The following is a 24398-nucleotide window of genomic DNA, read 5'->3' as shown; positions in this document are numbered from 1 at the left end:
GATCGAGACGGTATATATTTTTTTTAATTTTTAGTTTTAAAAAATTGCGTACGAAATATTAAAAATAGGTTACGAATTTTACGCGAAAGTTTAATTAGAATTAAATATTTATTAATATATTTAAATTATACTTAAACATTTTTATAATATTGAAATAATTATTTTAAAATATATTTTTGTGTGTCAAAATTAGACGTTTGATATTAGTTTTATTATTATTATTTTTAATATAGGGATAATAAGATAATAACGGTCACGCCATATTTATATTTTATAAAAAATACACAAAAGAACCATTATGAGTCACATAGAAATTTTATACAGAGATACTCAACAAGAGCATACTTAAGAGAAAAAAATAAACAAAGAATGACGCGTAATAGAAAAACCAATATCTGTATACATTTTGTATTTTTGTGCAGGTAGAAATCCACTACACAGAAAAATTTTTCTTTTTTGAGCAGCTTGAATGCGATGTAGAATCAATCACAACAATGAGCACAAGGTGAGTTTGTTTTAAACGCTTAGTCGTTCACCCATCTTCGTTCCTGGTGTAGTTGTAGACATTTGTATCTCCTCCCTAGAAGAGGGATGGCCTTTGATGTTGTTATACCTACACCACTTATGCGCCAGTACAAGTGTCACCACCAAAATAGCTATAAAAGCGATGCTCACGCCTACGCTGACGTAAACAGTTGGGAAACGAGCACATTCCTCAGGCACTTCGTCTGATCCGGAGGGGCAGTGTATGGTGCCATCGCACCATAAATCAGCACTTATGCAGGCATTCAGTTCAGGGCACTCGTACACACAATCTTTATTGCGCAGGGTTGCACCTGATTCACCGTATACAAATGGTCTGGTGACCTCTAACCACTGAACACTGAAAGTGCCTGGCCTGGTAGCGATCATGTCTACCACGATTTTGTCAGTTTTTGTCTTTTTACTGCTATTAGTCCACGTGAGTGAGAACAAGTCGTACGTTGTCCTATTGTCTACTGTTTCGGCACAGACTGTTGCTAGTAATTGCGCCAATTCACCCGAGTAAAGTAAGTAGCGATTACCATTGTTGCAATCGGTTTCTGTTTTCCTCCCTCCGACTTTCAGATAGAGGTGCTTTAATGGTCTAGCTTGAATTAACCAGCGGCATCTTTTGGGTAATGGCACGTCGTTTCCTATTGTTATCATCAATTCTCTCTTGGTATCATTAACAATACCACCACATGGCTCTATAGCTAGGAACTTGTAGGTGGCTTCAAAATAAAAATCTTTAAAATCTTCCAGCGGTGTCATGTTGTTGATAATCAGTGTAACTTCGACGTCGGAGCCGAATGTTTCTATTGTTACGGGCTGTTGAGGGTTCATATGCTGCCCGCACACACAACCAGCATCCAAGTGTACGCTATGCCATATTTCTGTGACCAGTAGATGAGTTTGGCGCCCCTTAATATTGCCACAAGTGTGACGCAGCGTTACGTTATCAAAAAACGAATGGCAGTGACCCAAATTAACTCTTTTAAGTGTTATTTCGAGCCTTTCCGTTGGCAATCCTTTAAATTGATACCTACACCTTAAATGCTTGGTTCCTCCTCTTCCATATAAGAAAACATTGAGCGGAGAACCCAAGCTACCTGTTGGTTGGATCCTACTGACAAATCTACGATCACAAGCACTGTTGTTTACTGGATAGCCAGTCTGCATGGTATTAACAAATTCATATCGAGCCAGGAAGGTGCTCTTTTGAGACATGAAGTCTAAGCTCTGGAAGGTTTTATATTTAACCACTAGTTCAGGTCCCGTGGAAAGATAGCTCTCTGCTGTTAAGTTACAAGGCCTTCTGGGAATATAACTGTTATAATCCACTGCATGGGGGCACATACGAGGGAACGATTTTTCACAATAGCGTCCAATCAAGGTAGTGTCACTGTTAGCGGAACGTCTCGACGTCACGAATGGATCGTATATTTCTAATTGTGTTACGTCACAGCTTTCGCGATTGGACCAATTCTGCAAATCGGGTACGTAGTACGAGAGAAAGTAGAGCCAAACCCTATCGAAAGCCGTACCTCCTCGAAAATGATAAGAACATGTGGTATTCGGTGGCATCGTATGACGCGGGCTGTAGATGACACCCGAGAGATTGCGATGACCATCCAACAGAAACAAACACGTACCTCTAGAATTAGCAGTCAATTCGCTGCTCCTTACGTATCTCACAGTTACATCCAACTGAAGCTTGGAATTATGCAACACTTGGTATGGAGCACTAATCAATTGCACCAACATTTCTGGACCGCTAGAGATGACTTCCGGAAGCTGTCCGGAACCACAAAACTGAGCTAGAACTGGCATATCGGGAGATGGGCCATCTAAAATTCGTATCACATCCCCAGCACATTCGGATGTAAGTGTAGCCAACGTGTAACCTCCAGTGTCAGTGTAACCACTGTAAAGATTAATTTTGTAATCGTTTTTTTGCGAGACAATAATCCTGGCAATGTGTCCCCTTACTGTCTTTTCTTGGTGAATTAAATAATTACAAGTAATATTACGTAAATAAAAACCGGGGTAGTTGGGTGATTCGATTTTACAATTTCTTTCGTGGCAATTAGTTAAGGTGTAATGGCAGTACGTGCCCGGTATTTTATCTCCAAAGTAATCCTTAAAGTTTGTTTTTGGCGACTTTAAAAATTTATATGTCAAATATAAACTGGGTAGAAAGGAATGAACAGACACTAAGGTTGGCATGGCTATAACTAAACTGACGTAATTGCCTTGGCTGTAAAAAGATGTCCTGGTTGGCATGCTACCACAGAAATAACCAAATTCCGGATTTTCCCTTTCGTGTTCTCTAGGTCTTGCACGTGCTAATGAAGGCATTCGTAGTCTCTCTGCTGACCACTGTGACCTCTTTCGATGGGTGGCACGTTTCTCTGTTAACTTCATGTTCCCCTGTTGGCATTTTGACGTATGGCTACTACAAAGAGACAAAAGAGTGGGATCAGTGAGATTTCCTGTGATTTTAAATTATCTACACACTTTTTTTTATCTGCTAAAAGTATGTTTAAAAGTATTTAACAACATGAAACAGCTTTTAGACTAATTAAAAACTTTATTTTATATTTTATACACGAAGAAAGACTGCATGCGATGAAAATAAATAACTTAAAAAACATTAATGTAATAGTCATTCCTTATTGGTTAGTCACAATTAAAAATTCTAAATAATCAACTTTTATTGGCTAACGTATTATTTAGAACGTTTTTTTTATAGGTTAAAGATTTTTATTATTAATTTATAGATGAGTTAAACTATCCAATTAGACAAACAGTAACGATAATCGATTAAATTATATGTTATTGATCAGATAATGGCCATTGATTGAGAAATAAGACATTAATATTCATAAATGATGCAATTATTAGTTAAATTATATTACCTATCTATTAAAAAGGTCCCAACTTGAAACGATAGGAAATTGATCTCCACTAAATCTCCAAATTCTTCTCCATTTGCTACAAAAGTTAATCTGCAGAAATATGGAAGATGTCTCTGAAATGGTTCCGTCATTCGTAGTGGATACTTATGCCCAACGATGCCAAAGTAAGTACGATTACAATCTGAAAAAATTCAATTTAACATATTTAATATAAACAAACATAAATTAATGCATAGACAAATTAGAATATTTGCACAGAAATTAAATTCTAATTATTGTAAACCATCTGTGGTAAAATTACATCGATTCAAACTAATAACGAAGCAGTAAATTCAAATGAACCCAATGCTATTGATCATTTGTATTAAGATAATTTTAAGCCAACTAATTGGCAAAAGCCGGTAATAAAACTGACCAATAAAAGCGGTAAAATTAAAAAATATGTTTAAAAAACACGCTCTATAACGATTTCTCATTTGTTATTGGATATTTTGAAAATTCGTTCAATTTAAACTGACCAATTACAGCGAAGAAAGAGAAATTGAAATTTTTCCAATATTATGAGAATTTTGACATCTAAATAAAATAATACTTATAAAAATCTCATCTTTCACGATTTTAAATATACTTTAATGTTTGTAGAAAATAATATATTTTCCTCTAGTGTTCTGTCAGTAAACTACAGAAATTTACTTAGCCAAGAAACATATCTAAATGGAAAACACGTTTTCTTTTTCAAAACAATGAATATTTTATAAATATATCACAATTTTTTTTTATTTTAAAGAAAAGATAAATATAATATTTTAAATAAGGTATAGCAGGCAGACTACATCTTATTTAAAATATATTAGTTATTTTTTCTTCAAAAATAGAAAACTATCCTGTCTGGAAACTTCGTACCTGTTAATAACGTGACAGGTTAGAAGAATGTAACAAATGTCATAGAATTCGTGACAAGAAAATGCATTATTTTTTCCACTTTATGATGTTTTTCTCCCTCTCCTTCAATTTCTGTTTGTTTATTTTTTTATTTGTATTGATCTAATTATGTATGTGTCATAATTGAATTATCTAAAAATGTACACAAATTTAATTATCGTAACAAGAAAATCATCTTTTCCTTGTCAAAGAACTATTTACTTCACATTTTTTTGGACATCATTGTCTTGACGTTAGATATCGAATCCGTTATTACAAACCAGATGGCCCGTATGACAGCAGATTAATTAACGATGGTGAAGTTTGAAGATTATTTTTAGATCTTAAGTAAAATCAAGAGGAGTAAAACAATTTTTTATACACCATATTTATTGTTTTTAATGTCTTAATGTTCAATTTTTTTGTATACTTAAAAAAGCACTCTCTTCTCCTTTAATACTGATGACATTTCTTTGATAAAGCCTCTCATATTAATATTCTAGTCGATTTTAAAAATATTCATTCCTTTTACTGGTTAAATTTAAATATTTAAAACGAAGATCTCCGATTGGTTTATTTAAATTTCAATTTAACGAACAAAATCTGATTTGACCAATCAGAGTAACCGAATTTTAAAACTGATATCAGATTTAAATTCTACTGGTTAATTAGTTTATCGAAGGATTTAAATTTTTTAAATCAAGCTAGAAAGACTTTTTAAATTTTATTCTAATCGATTTTAAATTTATTATTATATATTTTTTTCTTTTATTGGATTATAATTTAAAATTTTAAATGAGTCGACTAAATTTTAAACGAGTGAATTTGTAGCAGATAAAGAATATTATTACTTATTAAAAATTTAAAATCAACTAAGTACTTTTAAAAAAGTTTGTAATTTAAAATTGTGCAATGAGAACCTTTTTTTTTAAAATTCCAATTAAAGGTAGAAAATTTAAAATCGCTTATTGGTCTATTTAAATTTTCATCATTCAATTAAAAGTTGTAGAAAAAATCTTCCTCTTCAGTTTTCTTATTATTTTAGTATTCGAAAGGGAATTTAAATTGGCCAAAAATAAATTTAAAATGTATTAAAAATGACCGATTCTTTTTTTTACTAAAGCTTGCCTCTCTGATCAATAAATTAAAAAACTTTTTAACTCATTTCTTTCCTTTCATTGGTCGATTTGAAATTTTAAAATCTAATCCTCTTCTTCTCATTGGTCAATTTTGAATTTTTAAAAAAGTTGCTGCCTCATTCGTTAGTTTGAAATTTTAAAACCGTATTTCATCTCATTGGTTAATTTTTAATATTAAAAATGTCGTTGCTCCTTATTTGCCAGTTTAAAATTTTTAAATCGTTTTTCGTTTCTAATTGGTTAATATTGAATTTAAGATAGTCGTTGTTCCTCATTAGTTAGTTTGAAATTTCAAAATTGTTTTCTGTGATTGGTTAATTTAAAATTTAATTTTCTTTCTAATTGGTTAATGAATAAAAATGCTCTATTTCCTATCCGAGCTTTTCTTTCCCTATTGTTACTTCGTTATAAACACATGTTTGATTGGTTAATTTAAATAGGATTTTAACAGTTAAGACAATAATTGCCAAATGAAAAAAACTTAGGGTTATAAAAAACTTATTAATTAAGAGACTAATTGGGAAATGGATAATGAATAATTTTACAGTAAATGTGACGAGTTTTACATACTTCCTCGGATCATTTTCTCCACTAAATGAGATGTTCCATCTGTTTTTACCCCTCCATCTCATATTTTTATCATTGAATTTTAGATATTGTACAGTTTATAGCACTGTACTACGTCACAATACATAAATTATTGCACGCTACATAGGTTTAATACCTTCTATGTCAGGTTATTACGAAGACAGCATTAAAATTAATGCCATCGGTTTATCCAGAATAGAATTGCTAGTAGCATAGCGTGTCCAATAAATTACTAAAGTTTGCTATAAAAAAGGTAGATTTTATTACACCTTTTCTCTATTAAATAAATTTTTATAGGTTAAAATATTCCCAAAGATAAGAGTTAGAAATAAATATTTGATAGAGATGTCTCCAATTATGAGTAGATTTTTTAGAATATTTTTATGATAGGCACTACAAAATGACAGTCAGTAACTATGGATATGACCGCTTTCTGCTTTTTTTTTTCGGTGAATTTTCCTGCTCTTACTAACTTGGCACGTTTATTCGTGGTCCTGATTTTACGGGAAAGTCAATTTTTAAACAATTCTTTTTGAAATTTGTGTTGTAATTATAGTAGAATACAGCGATATCCAATTTATCGCTCAGAATTAAGAAACTGAAGTGAGAAAACGACCACGTGACAGTTTAAACACGTGAAAATTTGTATGTTGTATGTCCTTCGTAAGTTGTTGCATTGCTGATCATTAGTTATGATAGACGATTTAAAAATTTTACTCTTATTGGTTAATAATAAATTTTAAAATCGTCTTTCATCTCTCATTGATTAAATTTGAATTTTGAAATAGTATTTCTTCTCTTATTGGTCAATTTTGAATTTTAAAATAGTCGTTTTCCTCAAACTGCAAGTTATAACTGTAAGATAATTAAATTGAGATGAAACATAGCGATGTAATGGAATCAAATGTTGCAAAATTTATGCAGCTTTATGTAATATTTGATAATTTGAAGATTTATATACTCGTTTCGACAGTGTATTGTTAACTTTTAGATGATTTATCTAAAATTAGTATAGAGTAATGTTTCTAACTTAACCGATTGAGCGCCCAGAGGGGAGCAAGAGAACCAAATTGCTCTTAGTCCCAAGGAAGTAGTAATGTTTTCCTTTAATATTATAATTTAATATGCTCTAAGACCCACAATATGTATTTTGCTCCCTGTACTAAATTATCCTTTAGAAAGCCCCGGTTAAACAATACTATTACACTTTACTGTTAAAGATTTATCTTCAGATTTACATGCTGCTACAGCAGGTAAATCTAAAATTGTGTTATAACTGTAATAATGTAATAAATAAAATTTTGTTTATTTAATTCACTTGCAATTTTACACTGATAATTCAGGTTTTAAAATTTAGGTTAATGAACTCGTTGATAAATTGTCAAATTGGTAGTTAATTTTGAGGCCTTATTTTAGCAGTAAGACCCGAAAAATTCCAAAAAATGCAATTAAATTTCAGTTTATGTTATGTGTAAGGTATAACAACATAACATCTTTAAGAAAATAATTTTTTAATTAGTAAACATTAAAAAAATTCTTTTACAAAACATTAAGTATTAAGGATTTTTTAACATAATTAATACAAAAAATACAAAAGTTTGTTTAAATTTTAAGAAAGTTTGAGAATAGAATTGAAGTTGTTGGCTGTTGAAGGTCATAAAAAGCCAAGAAAAAAAAGAGGCAAAGAATATCTGAGACTAAGTATTTTGTTTCTTTTATAAAGTAAATTACAGTTAGTTGAACACCTGGGAGCTTTTAACGATGAAAACAAAGTTAATTGTCCTATTTGTTGTTGTAATTTCCTTTAGGAAAGTGGTATAAAGAAATTTCTGCACAAATTTCTTTATATCACTATAAATTTCTTTCATCTACTCTAAGTAGAATAAATGAAAGAAATTTATTAGAATTATTTTGTTTAAGTCTAATACGTTAACACTACGTTTAATATTTTAAACACCGATTCTTCAATGCCTGTATGCTCTAATTAATAATGTAGAGGTAAGATGCATGTTGTTTAACTAATTACATACAGGAATTTTTAACTGTAAAATTGACTTAAATAGAAGGAAGTTAGTATTGTTGTATACACCAGTTTCAAGGATACTAGAAAAATAAATCAATTTTGTCCTATGATGCATAAAATCTAAGCTATATTACTGCACGTAATACTTATTATACCAGATTTATACAAGATTTTGCATAGATATTATGAAAAAATACACTATTCAATATTAAATACTCTCAATGGTACCCTGTTTGACATGCGAAATGACTCGTGCCTTAACGACCTTCTTACACGCAACACGATTGGTTTTAGTGAAAAAATAACTGAAGGAATCATTAAGAAAACAGGTAAATTAATTAAAAATGTCTATAAAATTCGAATTGAATCATTAGTTTTTTAATGCAAAGAGGATAAAGCAACTTACTTGAACAGGAGTTGGGCTCGTCGCTTTTATCTTCGCAGTCGTGTGTACCATCACAATATTTATTTAAGGCGATACAATTACCATTATCACAAGAATATTCAGAAAGATTACAGGAATAGGTCACAACAGCGAAAAGTAAGATAATGAAAACGTCTGCTCCATCCATCGTCAGAAGAAGGATCTTGACGTCACGTAAATGCTGCATTTACGTTATGTTTGGCTAGAAAAAAAAGAAGATGGGAGGATTAATAATGGAGAGTAAACGGAAATTGAGATCTTGGTGTTTAACCGCGTGAGATATGGCCCCCAATTGAGTAATCAAGAGCAATACTAAAATGGAATTTAGACAATTTATAGTTCGTTTAATGCCAAGAGTAAAAGTCGCCTCGGAGTAATTCATCTTGACACTTTTATAAACAAATTTAAAAAATTAATAGGAGGGTGGAAGATGGCAGAATCTCGACAGTTGTGAAATCTTAGCCGTGATGACGATATCGATTGAATAAAATTAGTTTATACAGTAGTATCTTTGTGGAGTGAAGAAATGATGTTGCAGTGAAGCTTATCGTGATGCTGCGAATCATCATGAGATGTGGGAGCAATTTATATCTATGAGGAGTGGTTAATGCATATAATCTCATTCGCAATATTGTGATGGCGATGATGATAACGATAAAATTAATTTCGGAAGGGCATAAATCACAATAACCAAGATAATGAAGTGGTAATGATGAATGATGAGGTCGAGAAGTAATGTAGAAAGAACGTAGTATTGTATAATGATGGAGTCATCTTATCGTATTACGTGAAGTACAGATAATACGGTACTGTACCAATAAGAACCTACTTTGAGCATAGTGGTGCTGATGATGATGCGTCATAATGATCTGATAGTGATGATGATTTTACAATTGTATTATAACAAGCAATTTGGTAGAATATCGACGGTGATGGCGGTAGTAGTAACAGTAGTGTGGTTAGTGATAAGTGTATAATAAAGTTTTAGCCAAGTTAATGAGAGTTATATAGAATTTTTGATGCAATTAATGTATGATAGTGATTAGTTGTGACAGCAATAACTCGGCATTACAGACAAAATAACTAATAAAATCTCAATTTGGACTCCATCTTAACGGAAATTATTTAAGTAGGAATAAATATTGTAAATCTAAAATCAACAGAATTAAAAGAGTGGAAGAAAATATTTAATTAGAAAAAATTCTAAATTTAGAAACTGTTTTCTCTTGGCTGCAAATGTTCGTTATTAACAAACATGATGGAAGATAGTTTCTGAAGTTAATTGACATTTAAATTAGACTCGAAATATTTTTATAATGAAAGCAGACAACATTTTTTTTTTTCCGAAATAATTTGGAAATTTCTAAGCCATTTGTTTATTTTAAACAATAGAAACTTTTACAACAGTAATGTTTATTAAACAATTATTTTTATTGACAGTTCTAACAAAGTCACGCATTCAACCTTACCGAAAATCGCTGCTGAAGTTAATTCAACTGTACTTAATAGTTTCGAAACTCTATTCGGGGTAAGGAAAACTGTGTTTTATTGCTTTATAAATGTTAAAATTTTTCTTAGTTTATATATATGAAAACCCTAGAAAACTGTAGGTGTAGATTATATAATTTTTTACCTTAAGTGTAGACAAATTACTTTTCCGGCTGTTATATAGCCTAAAGTAATGACTCCCAAAACTTTTACATTTTTGGGACTCGAGGGACCTTGAAACGTCGAGAAATAAAAAAAAAACATTAGAAGGGGTTTTTGTATGTATGGATATTTGTGCGTATGAGGGCACGATTTTGTCCATCCTCTTTGAAGCTTAATTAACTTCTAATCCTTTAATTGAAAATTTCTGAAATTTTGCAGGGAGATTTGTGTACTAGAGGCATTGATGCTGTTAAATTTTGGTGTTGTAAGGTCGAAAAGGTGAAGAGATAAAAGTAGGTCATGTGTCGTATCTCGAGTGGGGCAGGACTTAATGAAGATTTTACTCGTTAGCATTTAAAATATTTTTTATAAAATTCATTTCTTCATACAGAACTAAACTTTTTGCCATTTTATAATAATTAACAATATAAAAAGTATTTTAAAATAAAATCTTGTAACAGATGGCGCCGCACCAATTTTAACTTTTTTGCCAAAAAGTTACGCAACTCGTTGTTGGACTTTTTTAGTTTAGAAGTAAGCAAATGTCAAGGTTTAACTTTCACGGAACTTTGCATAAATTAATATAATTTTGGCACGACCAGAAATGTATATAAAGCAAGCAAGACATCTCTTAGATAAAATGTAAATCAAGTATAAATGTAAGTACAGTACCTTCATACTTAGTGCATAAATTAGATTAGTTGGATTGCCAGAAAGCTTTATAGCTTGCAGCCCCGACTAATCTAATTTATAAGTACTTATATTTATACATGATTTATACTTTAGTGCTACTTTATGCTCTAAAGCATAGCAAATTTAACAGTAAATTTAAATAAAAGACTGTTGTATACCACTAAGCTGCTTACTTATGCTTAATGCTAGTTCAGCACCGAGATTTAGAGGTAACAAATATAAATTTTTTACGCTTTACTAAGCGCTGGCGCATTAATTACTACAGTAATTATTAAACTATAAAAATAACAAGTGGAATTTAATTGTAGAAAATATAAATTTTACCACTAAACTTTACGTAAGATTTTTGTTTTGCAGTTGGAAGAAAGATGAAGAATCCAACACAATTCATCATAATTAAATCCAGGTAGTATCTTGAAGTTTTAATTAACTGCAATCATCTCCAATGATAAAAGATGGTGGAAAAATGATAATGTCTTTTATCGCCATTAACTTTTCGCACTTAATTATCACAGTTTGTAAAATTGCGATTCATTAAATGCAACTTTAGGTTTATGTCAGCTACATAATTATATAAACATTACACGAGCAATTATTATCTTCAATAAGTTTCCAACAAAAGCACTGAATTTTTCTAAATATCAAAAATAATCACGCATAAAATATTTTCCAAGAGATAAGTTTAATTATAGATAAAGTCTAAGTTTTAATAGTAAAATAAATCATCATTAAAACTTTAATTAGTTTCCATTTATTGTTAGAATTCTCATCGTTTTCTGGCTGATAAAATGAAAAAAAAATTGCAGTTGCAGGGGTTTTTTTGTGGTTCTCTAACAATCGAGAAGTTCGTTATCAAAATTATCTCGTAGGGATGCCATAGAAAAAATGGAAATTTTAATTAGAAAAAAAGATATTTTTAATCAAACCGTGTCATTGTTCTAATCCAGAAACTGATTTTCTTTAAAAAAAATACTGTTTCTCTGTCCATAAATGCTCCCTTTTCAGGATTTTTCCCCCTGTTGTACAGAAATTGATTCTTCACCAAAAGTATTGTCTGTTACTTTTCAACTGTAAAAGATGTTCTTCATCGGAAAGATCTTGTTACCTTCCATCTGTAAAGATGTTTCTCACTGAAAGATAATGTTACTTTTCATCTGTAAAACATATCCTTAATGTAACTTTTCTTTAGAGGAGTGAATTCTTATCTTTATAAATATTTTAATAATGGTAAATTTGATATCAGTGCGTGGTCCTCTTCCATATACGCGAGATATAAAATATAGACGATATCATCGTTTAAATGACATTGCTAACATGTTTCTTTTTATGATTGGCCGAATAAATTCAAATTGATATACGCGACCAATCACTGTTAAGAAACCCATATCCTTCACCTAATAACAGTAAACGCAACAAATAAAATTAAAGATTCTTATGTATATCGAGAAAAACGTTCTCATTTTATTGCTTATTGCTGAATTATTTATTATTATTACAAATGATTTATTAAATAACATAAATTGAATTTTATATTATTTAATAAATTATTTGTATTTTAGTCATTTAAAAAGTTTTTCTGATTCATATTTCTTTGAAGATATCACACTTTAAGGGCAGCTTTACAGGCGCAATTTATGATCCTATAACATAAAGTACTGTACGTCTTTCATCATAATATAATGCTATAATTTATAATATTTTTCTGTAATATTCTGTTTATTCTCGTCATATAAATGCTTAATTTAGCAATAAACTGGATAATTTATTTTATTTACACGAAGATATATAAGAAACTATAGCAGAAGTTTCTTCAAATGACATCCGTTTTGAAGGGAGGAGCGTGTTTAGAGGTGCAAGCCACTGCACGAACTGATATCCTTATCAAAAGGGAAGCAACTTTACATAAACAAATTCGAGTCTATTGGGATGATACGTTTTTAACTCTGTTAATTACTTTTAGTCAGGTTCGTTTGCAGCTTTCATTATTGCGATAAGAGGCTGGAAAAAGCCTCAAAAGACCGAAACAGCCAATTTGTTTCGCTCCAATGACCAATTAAATTTCTTATAAAATAATTCATTAAGAAATAGCAACAAATAATTAGTTTTACGTACGAAAAAATATCTTAACAAACACATCAATTAGTCTCACTTTTCGCAAATAATGTCAAGGTATATATATCTTAGTGTAGAAAACAGAAAACAAACTCCATTCCTAAAGGAAAACAGCAGATTAGTTTCATTACAAGAGGAGAACAAGAGAGCAAGAAAGAGATAGTAGAAAAAAATTAGATTCACTTCAATAAAACACGAATCATGTTTTACTGCGAGTTACATTAATTTATAATTCTGAAAAAAAATCACTTTATACCAAAACAAATTATTCATAGAGCGGATCTTCTGTTATTTTTAAAGGGGTACAATTTGTAAAAAGATAAATATTAAATTATGCATTATTGTTGTAATCAACTGCTTCCATTAATAATAAAGCATTCCATTAAAAGATACTGAAAAATCTAAAAGTATATGTAGAAATAATACATGATTTCTTCAACAACCATCAGCAGAAACATTATTGCCTGAAGGTTTTTCCATTCTACCTTGTTTATTCTCAACTTGTAACATATGTTTGCCCTTCATTACAAAGTTAATCATTCATTACAAACTAATCTTTATTTACTACAAGACTATCAAATATTGAATACAAATTTTAATTAAAATATGAATATTTATTATTTAAAATAATTCCTCGAATGAAATTTATCCGGATATAAACACCAGAATTTTCTTTAAGAAATGGGAGAGTCGACTAATTGATATTTTTTCTTCTCGGTAGGATAACCTTTTGGGATATGGTTATTACTTGGCCTGTCTGATCCTTAATGTGGCAAATTGATAGAGTTAAGTATAAGTTTAGAAGGTGTAGATATGGTTATCTGGTAGCGCGTACTTGTAAATATTTAGTTCAGATCATCGAAATTTGTTATAGAATTACTATAATAATAGATCCTAAGTTATGAATAATATAACAGTAGCGATAAAATAAATGAATTTGTAAGGAGCATAATAGAGGAATTGCTGTAGCCTTTACAATACAACTGAGATGAAATTAAAAGTGATAGCCTGTAATTTAGTAGCCTATTATTAAAATTATAAGTACCATTATATAAGAATTACCATTATATTAGTAAATATCATAGCTGTATATAAGTAAGCTGTTTAAAAAAATAACTAAGAGGGGTTAAGGGATCAACCTACCGCTCTGAGGAACCCGGAATTGAATCTAGGTAACTCCAGGAATTTTTCGGGATGTAACCCGGATAAATAGGGTCCTTTTATCATTCCACCACGCAACAATGGGTTCGGCCAACCCCATAATAAGAATGGAAATATGGCCCTCTTAGTGTGACAGGCGGAAAAACATTATATAGTTTTTCAATCATAGAAGCTATATATTACTAAGTAATGTAATTATTGCTAGTACTATACATAAATCAATTGGTATTACATTAGAAGTACAGCAGCAATGTCCTACTGTTTCTATAAGACTGTATGTTAGTACTAATACAAATATCATTCTACTATTATCGTTATTAATATTTGTTACTGCTACTGTTATTGCTATTATAACGTGGCCAGCAGTAACAATGCAATCATAATAGCTCCTCCGAGGCCAGCAGATATAGTTAATAATACTACTATTACAGAAAAGTCTACTGTTTCATAGAAACGTCGAAATCAATAAATTTCTATTACTTCTCTTTTGCTAAAACTCTTAATCAATTAATTATAAGTATTTTATAAAGCAACGCACCCGTACTTCCAGCTAATCTCTTATATAACAATTAGAGTTATTATAGTGCTAAGCCATTAAGAACAAGGGACAGTAAATAATTGTTTATTGTTATTTGTTACAGAACTTGTTAATGGCCCGATTCATCTGCCTATACGTAATCTATATATTGGCTGGCTTGTTTATTGCTGCAGTTATTAATGATTTATTTTTCCATCGACTACCTTTGATCTCTTATTTTAGTCGGATGAATTATTTATATCTTGTTATTGTTGTAACGTTTTTTTCTTCTTCTACTGCTCTTTGTTGCATTATTAATATTTTGCTTATTTGTTTTCTTTTATGTTCGTTGACTAACAGATTATCTATATCCTTTTCGATTTCTTGGTTCTAAATAACCCAAGACTGGCTCTTGCACAACAATGATTCTTCTACAACTATCGGTTACAAGTCTCCGATTCATAAACAAGAAAAAAGTCAAATCGATAAAGTACAGTACTCTACGTTTCTGCTTCATATTTTTATCGAAAAACTTCCACTATTTAATTTTATATAAGTTTAAGTACTTAGAAAAGTTTGCATTTTTCATTTATCAAAGTAAGTTATTTAAGTAATCAATAATCAAGCGAAACCAGTTTTAATGTGTAGTGATGACCCGCTGTTTCCACGTATATGAATAGTACAATTGAATAAATAAATATTCAAGTAAAATATATAATAAAATGGTTGTTGATAATAGTTTCGATCAGATTTTCTGACTTGTTTTGTTGTCAACTCTCCTTTTAAGTATTAGGACTCACCAGATGGGGATATAACATAAAATTATGCTCCCTAATCTAGCGCAAGGCACACAATTAAACCATACACCTGTACTTGTCGTATTTATAGTGTAGGGAGATTTAAAAATCTCCTTGTACAGACCAATAGTCACTTATAAGTCATAAAATATGATATATGTGAGTACTGTCTACTGAATTCACTTATGAATGCATTCCAGCCATGGTGAACTCATATACTTGATGTTATGTTTACATATCCACACACCTACACACACAAACACATTTCGATCCTGTGTTTCGTATTCAGATTTTTGAACAGTCCTGTAGTTAACTGGCTTAGAACAACGTACAGTACAGATCCCATAATAGTGTGATGATAATGGTAATGACTATCTCTATAAGCTATAGTTACTACCAATATCATAGAATTAATATGCAATAGATGTAGTAAGAGAATTAACGATATAAGCAGTATTAACGAGTTTAATACTCTTAGCGTAATCATTATCATCTATACTATTATCCTCACCGTTATGATCTCAATGGCGATTACATCTGTAACACTATCAATATCGATAGAACTCGTAATAGCATAAGAGAAACACTAGCCGTGCTAATAAAATTAGTAAGAGCAGCAGTAGCAGTCATATGATAGTAGCAAATGATATAAAATATAATAGTATATGTTTTGAAATGGTCCCTGGACGGTAGTAGTTCATAGTGATAGATTCTGAGAAGTAGTAAATAGTTTAGGATAGGAAGAATGCAGCAATATAATATACCAAGTAAGATATTCCCCGAGTAGTCATTTCTTTTATTAGACTTTTGCCTTTCATAGCAATCTGCTACTCATAAACTTAATACAGTTTAAAAAATTCTATGGCATATAACTTAACTTTAAACTCATTACTTTCATTATTAAAGTAGCATCTATGCTAATTACTTAGATTAATTCTCCTAATTTCTAAGGGATATGCCGAGAAGTATTGACTTTAAAAAAATTTAATAAATAAGTTATATAAATTTAAAAAAAGTAAACGTTAAAAATTCTCTTGTATTTAATTTTTCATGAGTATTTCTTTCTGAATTTTACACTTTTCAAAACAATTTTTTGCGTTAAAGATTACTGAAATTACTTTAGAAAATAATGAGATTAGGCTAATTACGAAGAATATGAAAGCTATTTTTATTTTTCCTATTTATCACTGATCCATATCTATCCTGTATAAATTCTAGCAAATAAAATTTACTTTTACAAATAAAATACTTTTCACATTTATCATAAAATAAAATTTGAAAGATATTTCTAGTTACACAAAATTTCTCATTTTTTAAATGATTTTAATGGTTTTGTCTCGTTAAAACTTAAAAATTCCCCCTTGATAAAAATAATTTTAATTAATTNATAAGAAAAAATTTAATTATGTATTTCCATAAAATTTAAATTAAATTTTAAAAAATAATCGCTAAAACTCGACATATTTTTCTTTTTAAAAATTAAAAAAAAAAAAAAAAATTGAAATTAAAAGCTGATAGGTTGATTTTAAAATAAAACATCAATTTCACCGTCTCCTAATTGGATATTTTTTAAGCACGTCGACTTCATATCTTAATTGGTTAGCATATTGATGACGTCTGTAACTCACGTCATTAATTATTGATAAATTAATTACATAATTGGTCAACATATAGCTGACGTTTTTTAAACTATCGCAGTTAATTCATTACATTGGTCAATAGATCGATGACGTTTTTTAAAAAATCATTTCAGTTAATTTATGACAGAAACGTAATTTTTAGCGTGTTCTTTGCGAGTTTTTGTTAAAATTTCGTTTTTAATATTTATTTTGGAAAGATCAAAATGAATTATTCAACCAAATCAAGTTTTTAATCGCCAGTACTTAAAAAAAAACGGAAGAAAGAAAGAATTGTGTAAGTGACATTCTACCTTTCATCCTAAAGCAATAAATGGAAGTTTATCTGTTTCCACCCCCTTATTATTTTAAATTGAACTCCCCGAATCCGGAGAAAGTGGAGTTTCTTTAATGGAAAAGTTGATGCCAATGTAAACATTAACCTTAAACAAACTGAATTATCTGCCTAGTCTCATTTTGCCTAAAATACTTGGTATAAAAGGAAACAAACACGTGAAAACTATTCTAATCAGAAAGGTGAAAATAATTGAATATTTTCGACATTAAAGTAGTTTTAGCTTCCAGCTGTGACATTCTTTTTGCTTCTTTAACTTCCATTAATGTTAGTGAAGATAACACAAATCCCAAATGACGCATATCTGTCTTGCTCGAAACTAATTAACTGTGTTTAATCCAAGTTTATACCGCCAGATAAAAAATAAATAAATAAATAAATATAAGCTTAGAATAAAGCTTAAAAGTAATCGTAATTTTTAATGGAAATAATACTGAAATTCTAAGTAAATTTTCTAATGTGATAAATGGTCATACGGAATTTTTAATGAAGGCTTTTCCCAAGTTTATAATTCAACTTTGAAATTATCATTTTTGATGAAGCACAATTATTATTTTTTTATTTTTTATTTTTTTCAGGTGTAAATTTAAAATTTTAATTATTTTCTGGCTGTTTCGTATTTATTTTTAACTTTCTATAATAATTTCTCCCATGTTTTCAGATTCCAGATTATCTGAAAACTCACTTTTTTGTGTGAAATTTTCCATGTAAAGTATTAATTTTTAGGAGAATTTTCAGGAATTTTCTTGCTAAAAAGAAGAAATAAAAACAGATCAGTCTTCTCTAGAATTTTTAATAAAATTCTTAATATCGTTTCCCAGATCTTACTAAGGATAATTAACGAATATTTATCCACTTTGTAGTTACCAAATTGAAATGGAAAATCAGAAAATCAAAATTTTTAGTGTTTCTAATCCTCATTTCTAATGTCACTCCTTGCATTGTTTCTCAGATTGATAATGCAAATCAGCCATTTTCAAGTTCTGAAGCATCTGTTAATTAACAACAACAGAAGGAATGGATGAACAAACAATCATTTTAGGTTCTTATCGGCAAAAATAATGTCCATAACGACCCAAAAATGATTGATTCTTTATTAATTTCTTCTGCTTTTGTTTGTTAACAGGCGCTTCAGTGTTTGTATCCGTACTTATGGTTAGCACAGTGATGTTTTAATCATAGAGAACTCCTAAAAGTCAATTTTTTATGCATGACAATTTAATTTATGCTTCTGAAGAAATATATTATAAAATCCTGTTTATAAATATCACAAATAATCTAGAATAGAGTTAAAATCAAGGTTTGGGAACATGCAGGAACACAACAGAAATTTTATGATTCATGGATTTTCTCGAAGAATTACGATTTGAGCACATTAAGCATTATATTTTCTAAATATTCACATGGATAACGAAAGTACATTCATTACTCTTTCTCCATAAATATCCTGATTCAAATTTTTCTTGAGACTTCACACGTTTATCTTTTACGATAGGATCTAGGAGTAACTAGAATTGGGAATTAGCAGAAAAACTTACATGCATAAATATTTAGAAAAACAATTTAATTTTATAGATAAAGAAGATTCTAATCTATCTGTTTAACTTCTAAAAAATTTAAATTTTAACTTAAAAAAATTAAATTAAAAGCTTAAAAGTATTAAGATATTCTGGATTTGTTAGCATCGTTTTGGATTCATAACATTCAACGTGAAGTTCTTATCAGATTTAAGAAAGTAGACGAAAATTCTCTACAATTTTAAAGTTAAGATTCTAGAAATTTTCTAGAATTTTCGTAAATTAACAGGGGTTTTAGTACAGGAGTTTACACTTACAATTCTACAACCTTTTATATTACATATATTTAACAACTGGAAAGTTTTCTATTTTCCTTTTGGATAGTACTAAAAATATTCTTTTCAGAAATTCAAAATGTAAAATTTGGTGATTTTTTTACATCGTTTATCCGGAAAAAACTTCAAAAAATATCCCAGTTCCCTGTGGAGAACGAGTATTTGTAATTTTATGAAAGTGAAGGAGTTTAAGATCGATGAGATCAAATGTCCAAGGAGGATAGTTCATTGAAATCCTTAATAAAAAAGAAAGAGGTGAAGTAAAATATATATATATATATATATATATATATATCAATATAAACAGAAAAGTATCAACAGGAAAAGAATGTAAGGAGTTACTGTTTTTCTTAATGATTTATTCATACATTGAATAAATATTATATCATAAATTATCTTGTATGAGAAAGAAAGTCAAGAAAGGAACAGGCGAAAGACAAATGTCCAAGAAAGACACTCATACTCCCAAAAAACAAGAGTCCTTGACAGAGAAGGATTTCTTAGAGAGTGCTTTTTTTGTGTTTCGAGTGTTCCTAGGGATCCAAACTTTCTCCTTTTGTAAATGTTATTCGTGTTCTTGTTTTGGTAAACAGGAGGAAGAAAAGGGCAGAAGAATTACATGAATCATAATATAAGGAAACTTGTACCAGTTTAACGTTCTCATGTTTAATTATTGGATACATGTGCAGTAATAAATAATAAAAAATGACGACAATCGACGTGGGCAATCCACACAAGAAATTGCTATTTTTTCATTTTAAAAAGTGCAAAAAATACAAAATAAATTGCAAGTTTGTAAATTGTAAACAACTTTTTTTTAATTACAGTTATTTGGGAATTTTGTTTGTTTCAACTGATTGTCAACAAAGAAATGTTGAAAAATGAATAAATTAAAAAAGAAAAGATCAATTTAAATCTAAAAACTTTATTTTTATAAACAGAAAACCATTCGTAAGTATTCTTAATTTGCATATTTCGGTGTTCAAATTTCTCATTTGCATAAACGATTTAAAAGCTTGTATGATCCCTACTCGGATTCTGTTCGGTTAGTTAAAATTATTTCCTTTTTTATGTAAAAATATGTATTAAATTACAATTTAGTTCGGTTAAAACATATTTTTAGATGTATTTTTCATGTTTAAAAGTTGAAAAAAGTACTCCGCTATTGAGAATATCCTTTGTATTGTGTTGTCATCCTCAAATGAAACACAACACTAACTTCTATAAAAAAAACCTTCATTAATATAACTTATAGAAAAGAATTCATAATTATTATTGTGCTGTAGGATATATACAATTTCATGGCTTCACATGACACAAGAAAATAATAAATTTTTCCAATAAAATTTCTATTTTCAGCGTAATTTAGCACATGTTACTCTCCTATAACCTCCCAGAGACCACTTACAATAAGAAATTTTTATAAAATAGTGTAGTTATATGTAACAATAGCAAAGTATAGAATAAATGAGAAAATACAAGACTTATTATTAAAATATTTTGACGTGTTTGAGAAAATGACGAGAGTGATGGTACCTCGATGTTGTAGAGAAGCGTTAACATGAAAAATATTAAGTGGGGCGCATGTAAGCTGCCATAAGTAAACCAGATTGCGCTATACTGTGATGGATTTTAGGGAACTTACACGTTTTCCTTTTTTAATTTGTAAATATTCTCTTTACTAAGGAACAAATCACTTTTATATATACAAAGTAGACTTTTTGTTTTCTTATTTGTGTAACCAAGACATCTAAAATATCGTTAAAAACCTTTTCATCCACTCATTTTCATTCAAGTCACGATAGGAACAGCTGTTTCCTCGCTTGTAATTTATGGATATAAAGTAGATCCGTGTTTTCCTAAACTACTTTTAACAACAAAACTCTGCTAGAGAAAATAAGAAGTTATTTCTGCAAGAAGTTACGTCTCAATCAATTCAATTTAGATAGCTTCTATCGGTTTTTTTTTCCAAAAAACAAACAAGAAAAATAAAAAAGGGGGATGAGTAGGAGTTGAGAAAAGTGCCTCAATTGACCACGTGACTTTGATGAAATTCAGGTTTCGTTTCGGAAAAAACAACATTTTGATATTGTATGGAAATTAATGCAGGGATAGAGTGTGTTTTTTGAATTTTTTTCTTTCCTTTTTTTTTTAAAGAAGGAAACTTTTAAAATTAAATATTAAACTGGTGAAGATTCGAATAACGACTTCATTTTCGTCTTTCGGTAGTTAAAATTTCATTTTTGCACCCGTAAATTCGGATAATTTAATATTAAATCTTTACTTATGGTTATAGATTTAATGAAAATGATGGATTTTTTTCAGTGTTTTTTCTGTCCTTTCTTCGTGGCAGGTCATCATTTACTCATTAATGATCCATCATATACACAATTAAAATTCTCATAGGGTACACATATAAATGAGGAAAATTATGTAGTTCTTATAAATATTTTACTTTTTTCTCGATTTAATTAATATATAAATAAAAAATGTCGTTGAAAAAATGATTTATTGATCGTTTTATGTATTTTTTCCTGTTAAAAAAAAACAAAAATATTTCGTAAAAATATCAGTGATGTCATAATATTTGATGAAGAAATTGAAAAATAATTAATTACAAATGAGAAATTGATTGATTAAATATGAGAAATTCATGATGAAATTGATTGTAACTGTGGTTCAAATTTTGATTCACTTTCACTATAAATTTCACTCTTTTTCAAAACAACTGATATTCTTTTTAATTTGTCATGAAATTGATTGGAGAAAGTGAAATTTATTATAATGAAATTTACTCAAAAATTCAAGTTATTTTAAAAAAAATGAATTTCATCTTAAATTTCATTTTCGTTAGTCCATCTGATGAAGAAAATGATTAAAAAATAATCACTTTTTTGAATCAATTACATCAATTTTTGAACGAATAAAGAAAAATTGTGTTTTTGAAAATGACTAATGAAATTGATTCAAAAACTAGTTGTTATGACAATAAAAGTGATTTTGAGAATGAAAAGTTCTAATATCACGTGGCTGATTGATCTATTGAAATCGAAATTTTTGCTAACACGTGACTGATTGATCTATTGAAATCGAAATTTTAGCTGTTTTAACTGAAATTTTAATCTATTGAAATTGAAATCATGCGATTGGTAATTGATATAAATTGAGATTTATATACAATAACCTTCATTGAGTTTAGACTGAAAAATAAATTTTTTTTTTTAAATCAGATTATTCTTTATTCTTCATACAAAAAAAATTAAAGTTTATTATTTTTTTCCACACGGGGAGGGAAAAAACCGTAGATTTATTTGTTATATTATTTTCATTTAAATTCTAAGCCTCCATTTATTTTTAATGACATTTTTTATAATATTAAAGTACTTTAATACATTTTTATTTATTAAAAATACAAAACCAACGTGTGAGAAAGAGAGGAAAAAAGGGAATAAAGGGAATTTTATAAAGATAAAGTTTCTTTATTTTGTCTCAACTCAGCAAGACATAATAAAATTAGACTCTGACTGTTTATTAAAGCAACAGGAATCCTTTGTATCTTAATCCAAGAATGATCTACAGGAATCAATTAATCCTAAAGGAAACAGAAAGAAAAAACCGAGGAAGAAATGAAGATAAATGAAAGAATTGACAGGATCTTCTCCAAAACTAACTAAACAATGTTTCTAAAAAAAACAACAGAGTCGTGTTTCAAAATAGCTTGAGGTAATATTTTTTTTGGAAGGAAAATATGCAAAAAAATTATCAATTTTTTTTTGTTTTCATTTAAATAACACTTTCTTCGAGAGTAACACGATTAGAGTCATCATTTGACGTCACTAATCCAATATCTACAAGTATTTAATGATCTCGATGACGTGATAATTTACACATTTAAAGATGATTTATTTCTGAAAAATTCTAAGCCTCATATTTAGAAAAGATGTATAAAATTTTAAGAATAATTCAATAAAAAATATGTAAAACATTAAATAAATGTACTTTAAGCAAAAATAATTATTTTCTGTAAATAATATAAGTTCAAATTTTTAGTTTTGACTGAAAAAACAAAATTTTTCATTAAATTGTCATTCTCAACAGAATTTTTACTGAAAATTGTATTAATTTTAATTTATTTAATCAAGTTTAGCTCGAAAATTTTTAATACAATTTTAATTACTTGATTATTTTAGAGTTTGATAACGTAATTTTTATATAAATTCATGAAATCTAGCAAAACATAAACCAGCAATCAGTTGCTCAACTTTTCCGGCAACATTTAAAATTTTGGTGGCGCCATCTGTTATTACATTGTATTAAAGAAATGTTTTTATATTTTTAACTATTATAAAATGGCAAAATGCTTAATTTTGAAGTTAGAGAAGAGTTTTATAAAAAAAAAAACAATTGTAAATGCTAGTAACGAGTAAAATCGCCATTAAGTCCGACCCTACTGGAGGTACTGTACATACGACTCCTTTTATCTCCCCATCACCTTGACTTTTAACCATCAAAATTTGATGGAATAAATCCCTCTAATACACAAACATCCTGAAAAATTTCAAAAATTTTAGACAAAGCACAGGAGTTATTAAGCTTCAAAGAGAAGAGGGTGAACAAAATCGTGTGTTTGTGTGCGTGTGTGAGGGGGCACCCACACATACACACACACACACACCTATACAGTTTTACAACAATTAAATGAAATTGATGAAAGTATTAGTCAATTTTACTTTATTTCTTTCAAAAATTATTCAATTTCATTTTTTTTCGATTATGTTTCAATTTCATTTATTTTCAATAAAAAAAAACAATTCATTACAACAATTAAAAAAACGCAATTTTGTTTTCGCTCTCAACAATTAAAAATGGAATAAAAATACAACTTTTATTAAAAAAAACAATTACATTTAAAAAAGACACTTAAAAAAGTTAAAAAAAAATAAATTTACAAAAGAAAAAATAATTAAAACGTATAATTTTCTTAGCAAAAAACATTAATGTAGGAACATTTTAGATAATAACTTTTTATTTTTAATTCGTAAAATTTTTTGTAAGTTAAAAAATTAATACTGATTATTTCCAAAAAAAAAGTGAAGAGATGTAGAACCCC

General features: G+C 29.0%; 1 protein-coding gene across 2 annotated transcripts in view; it reads right to left on the bottom strand.

The window, feature by feature from the left end:
- Window positions 1–238: 238 nt before the first annotated feature.
- Window positions 239–24398, bottom strand: part of LOC111617100 — an 89034-nt gene continuing 64874 nt past the window's right edge. The window contains exons 2-4 of one of the 2 annotated variants that reach the window (XM_023358437.1): window positions 8518–8737; window positions 3441–3621; window positions 239–2977 (exon numbers count right to left, since the gene is read on the bottom strand). In XM_023358437.1, coding sequence (XP_023214205.1) covers window positions 517–2977; window positions 3441–3621; window positions 8518–8722 — 2847 coding nt within the window. In that variant the 5' untranslated portion in view covers window positions 8723–8737 and the 3' untranslated portion in view covers window positions 239–516. The remainder of the gene's footprint in view (window positions 2978–3440; window positions 3622–8517; window positions 8738–24398) is intronic. The other variant, XM_023358445.1, reaches the window with a different exon arrangement.

This window comes from Centruroides sculpturatus, unplaced genomic scaffold (assembly GCF_000671375.1).
Source record: "Centruroides sculpturatus isolate CEXI.00-Female unplaced genomic scaffold, Cexi_2.0 scaffold96, whole genome shotgun sequence".
NCBI lineage: Eukaryota > Metazoa > Arthropoda > Arachnida > Scorpiones > Buthidae > Centruroides > Centruroides sculpturatus.
Note: the sequence above shows the minus strand (reverse complement) of the source record. Positions and strands in the feature narration are given on the sequence as shown.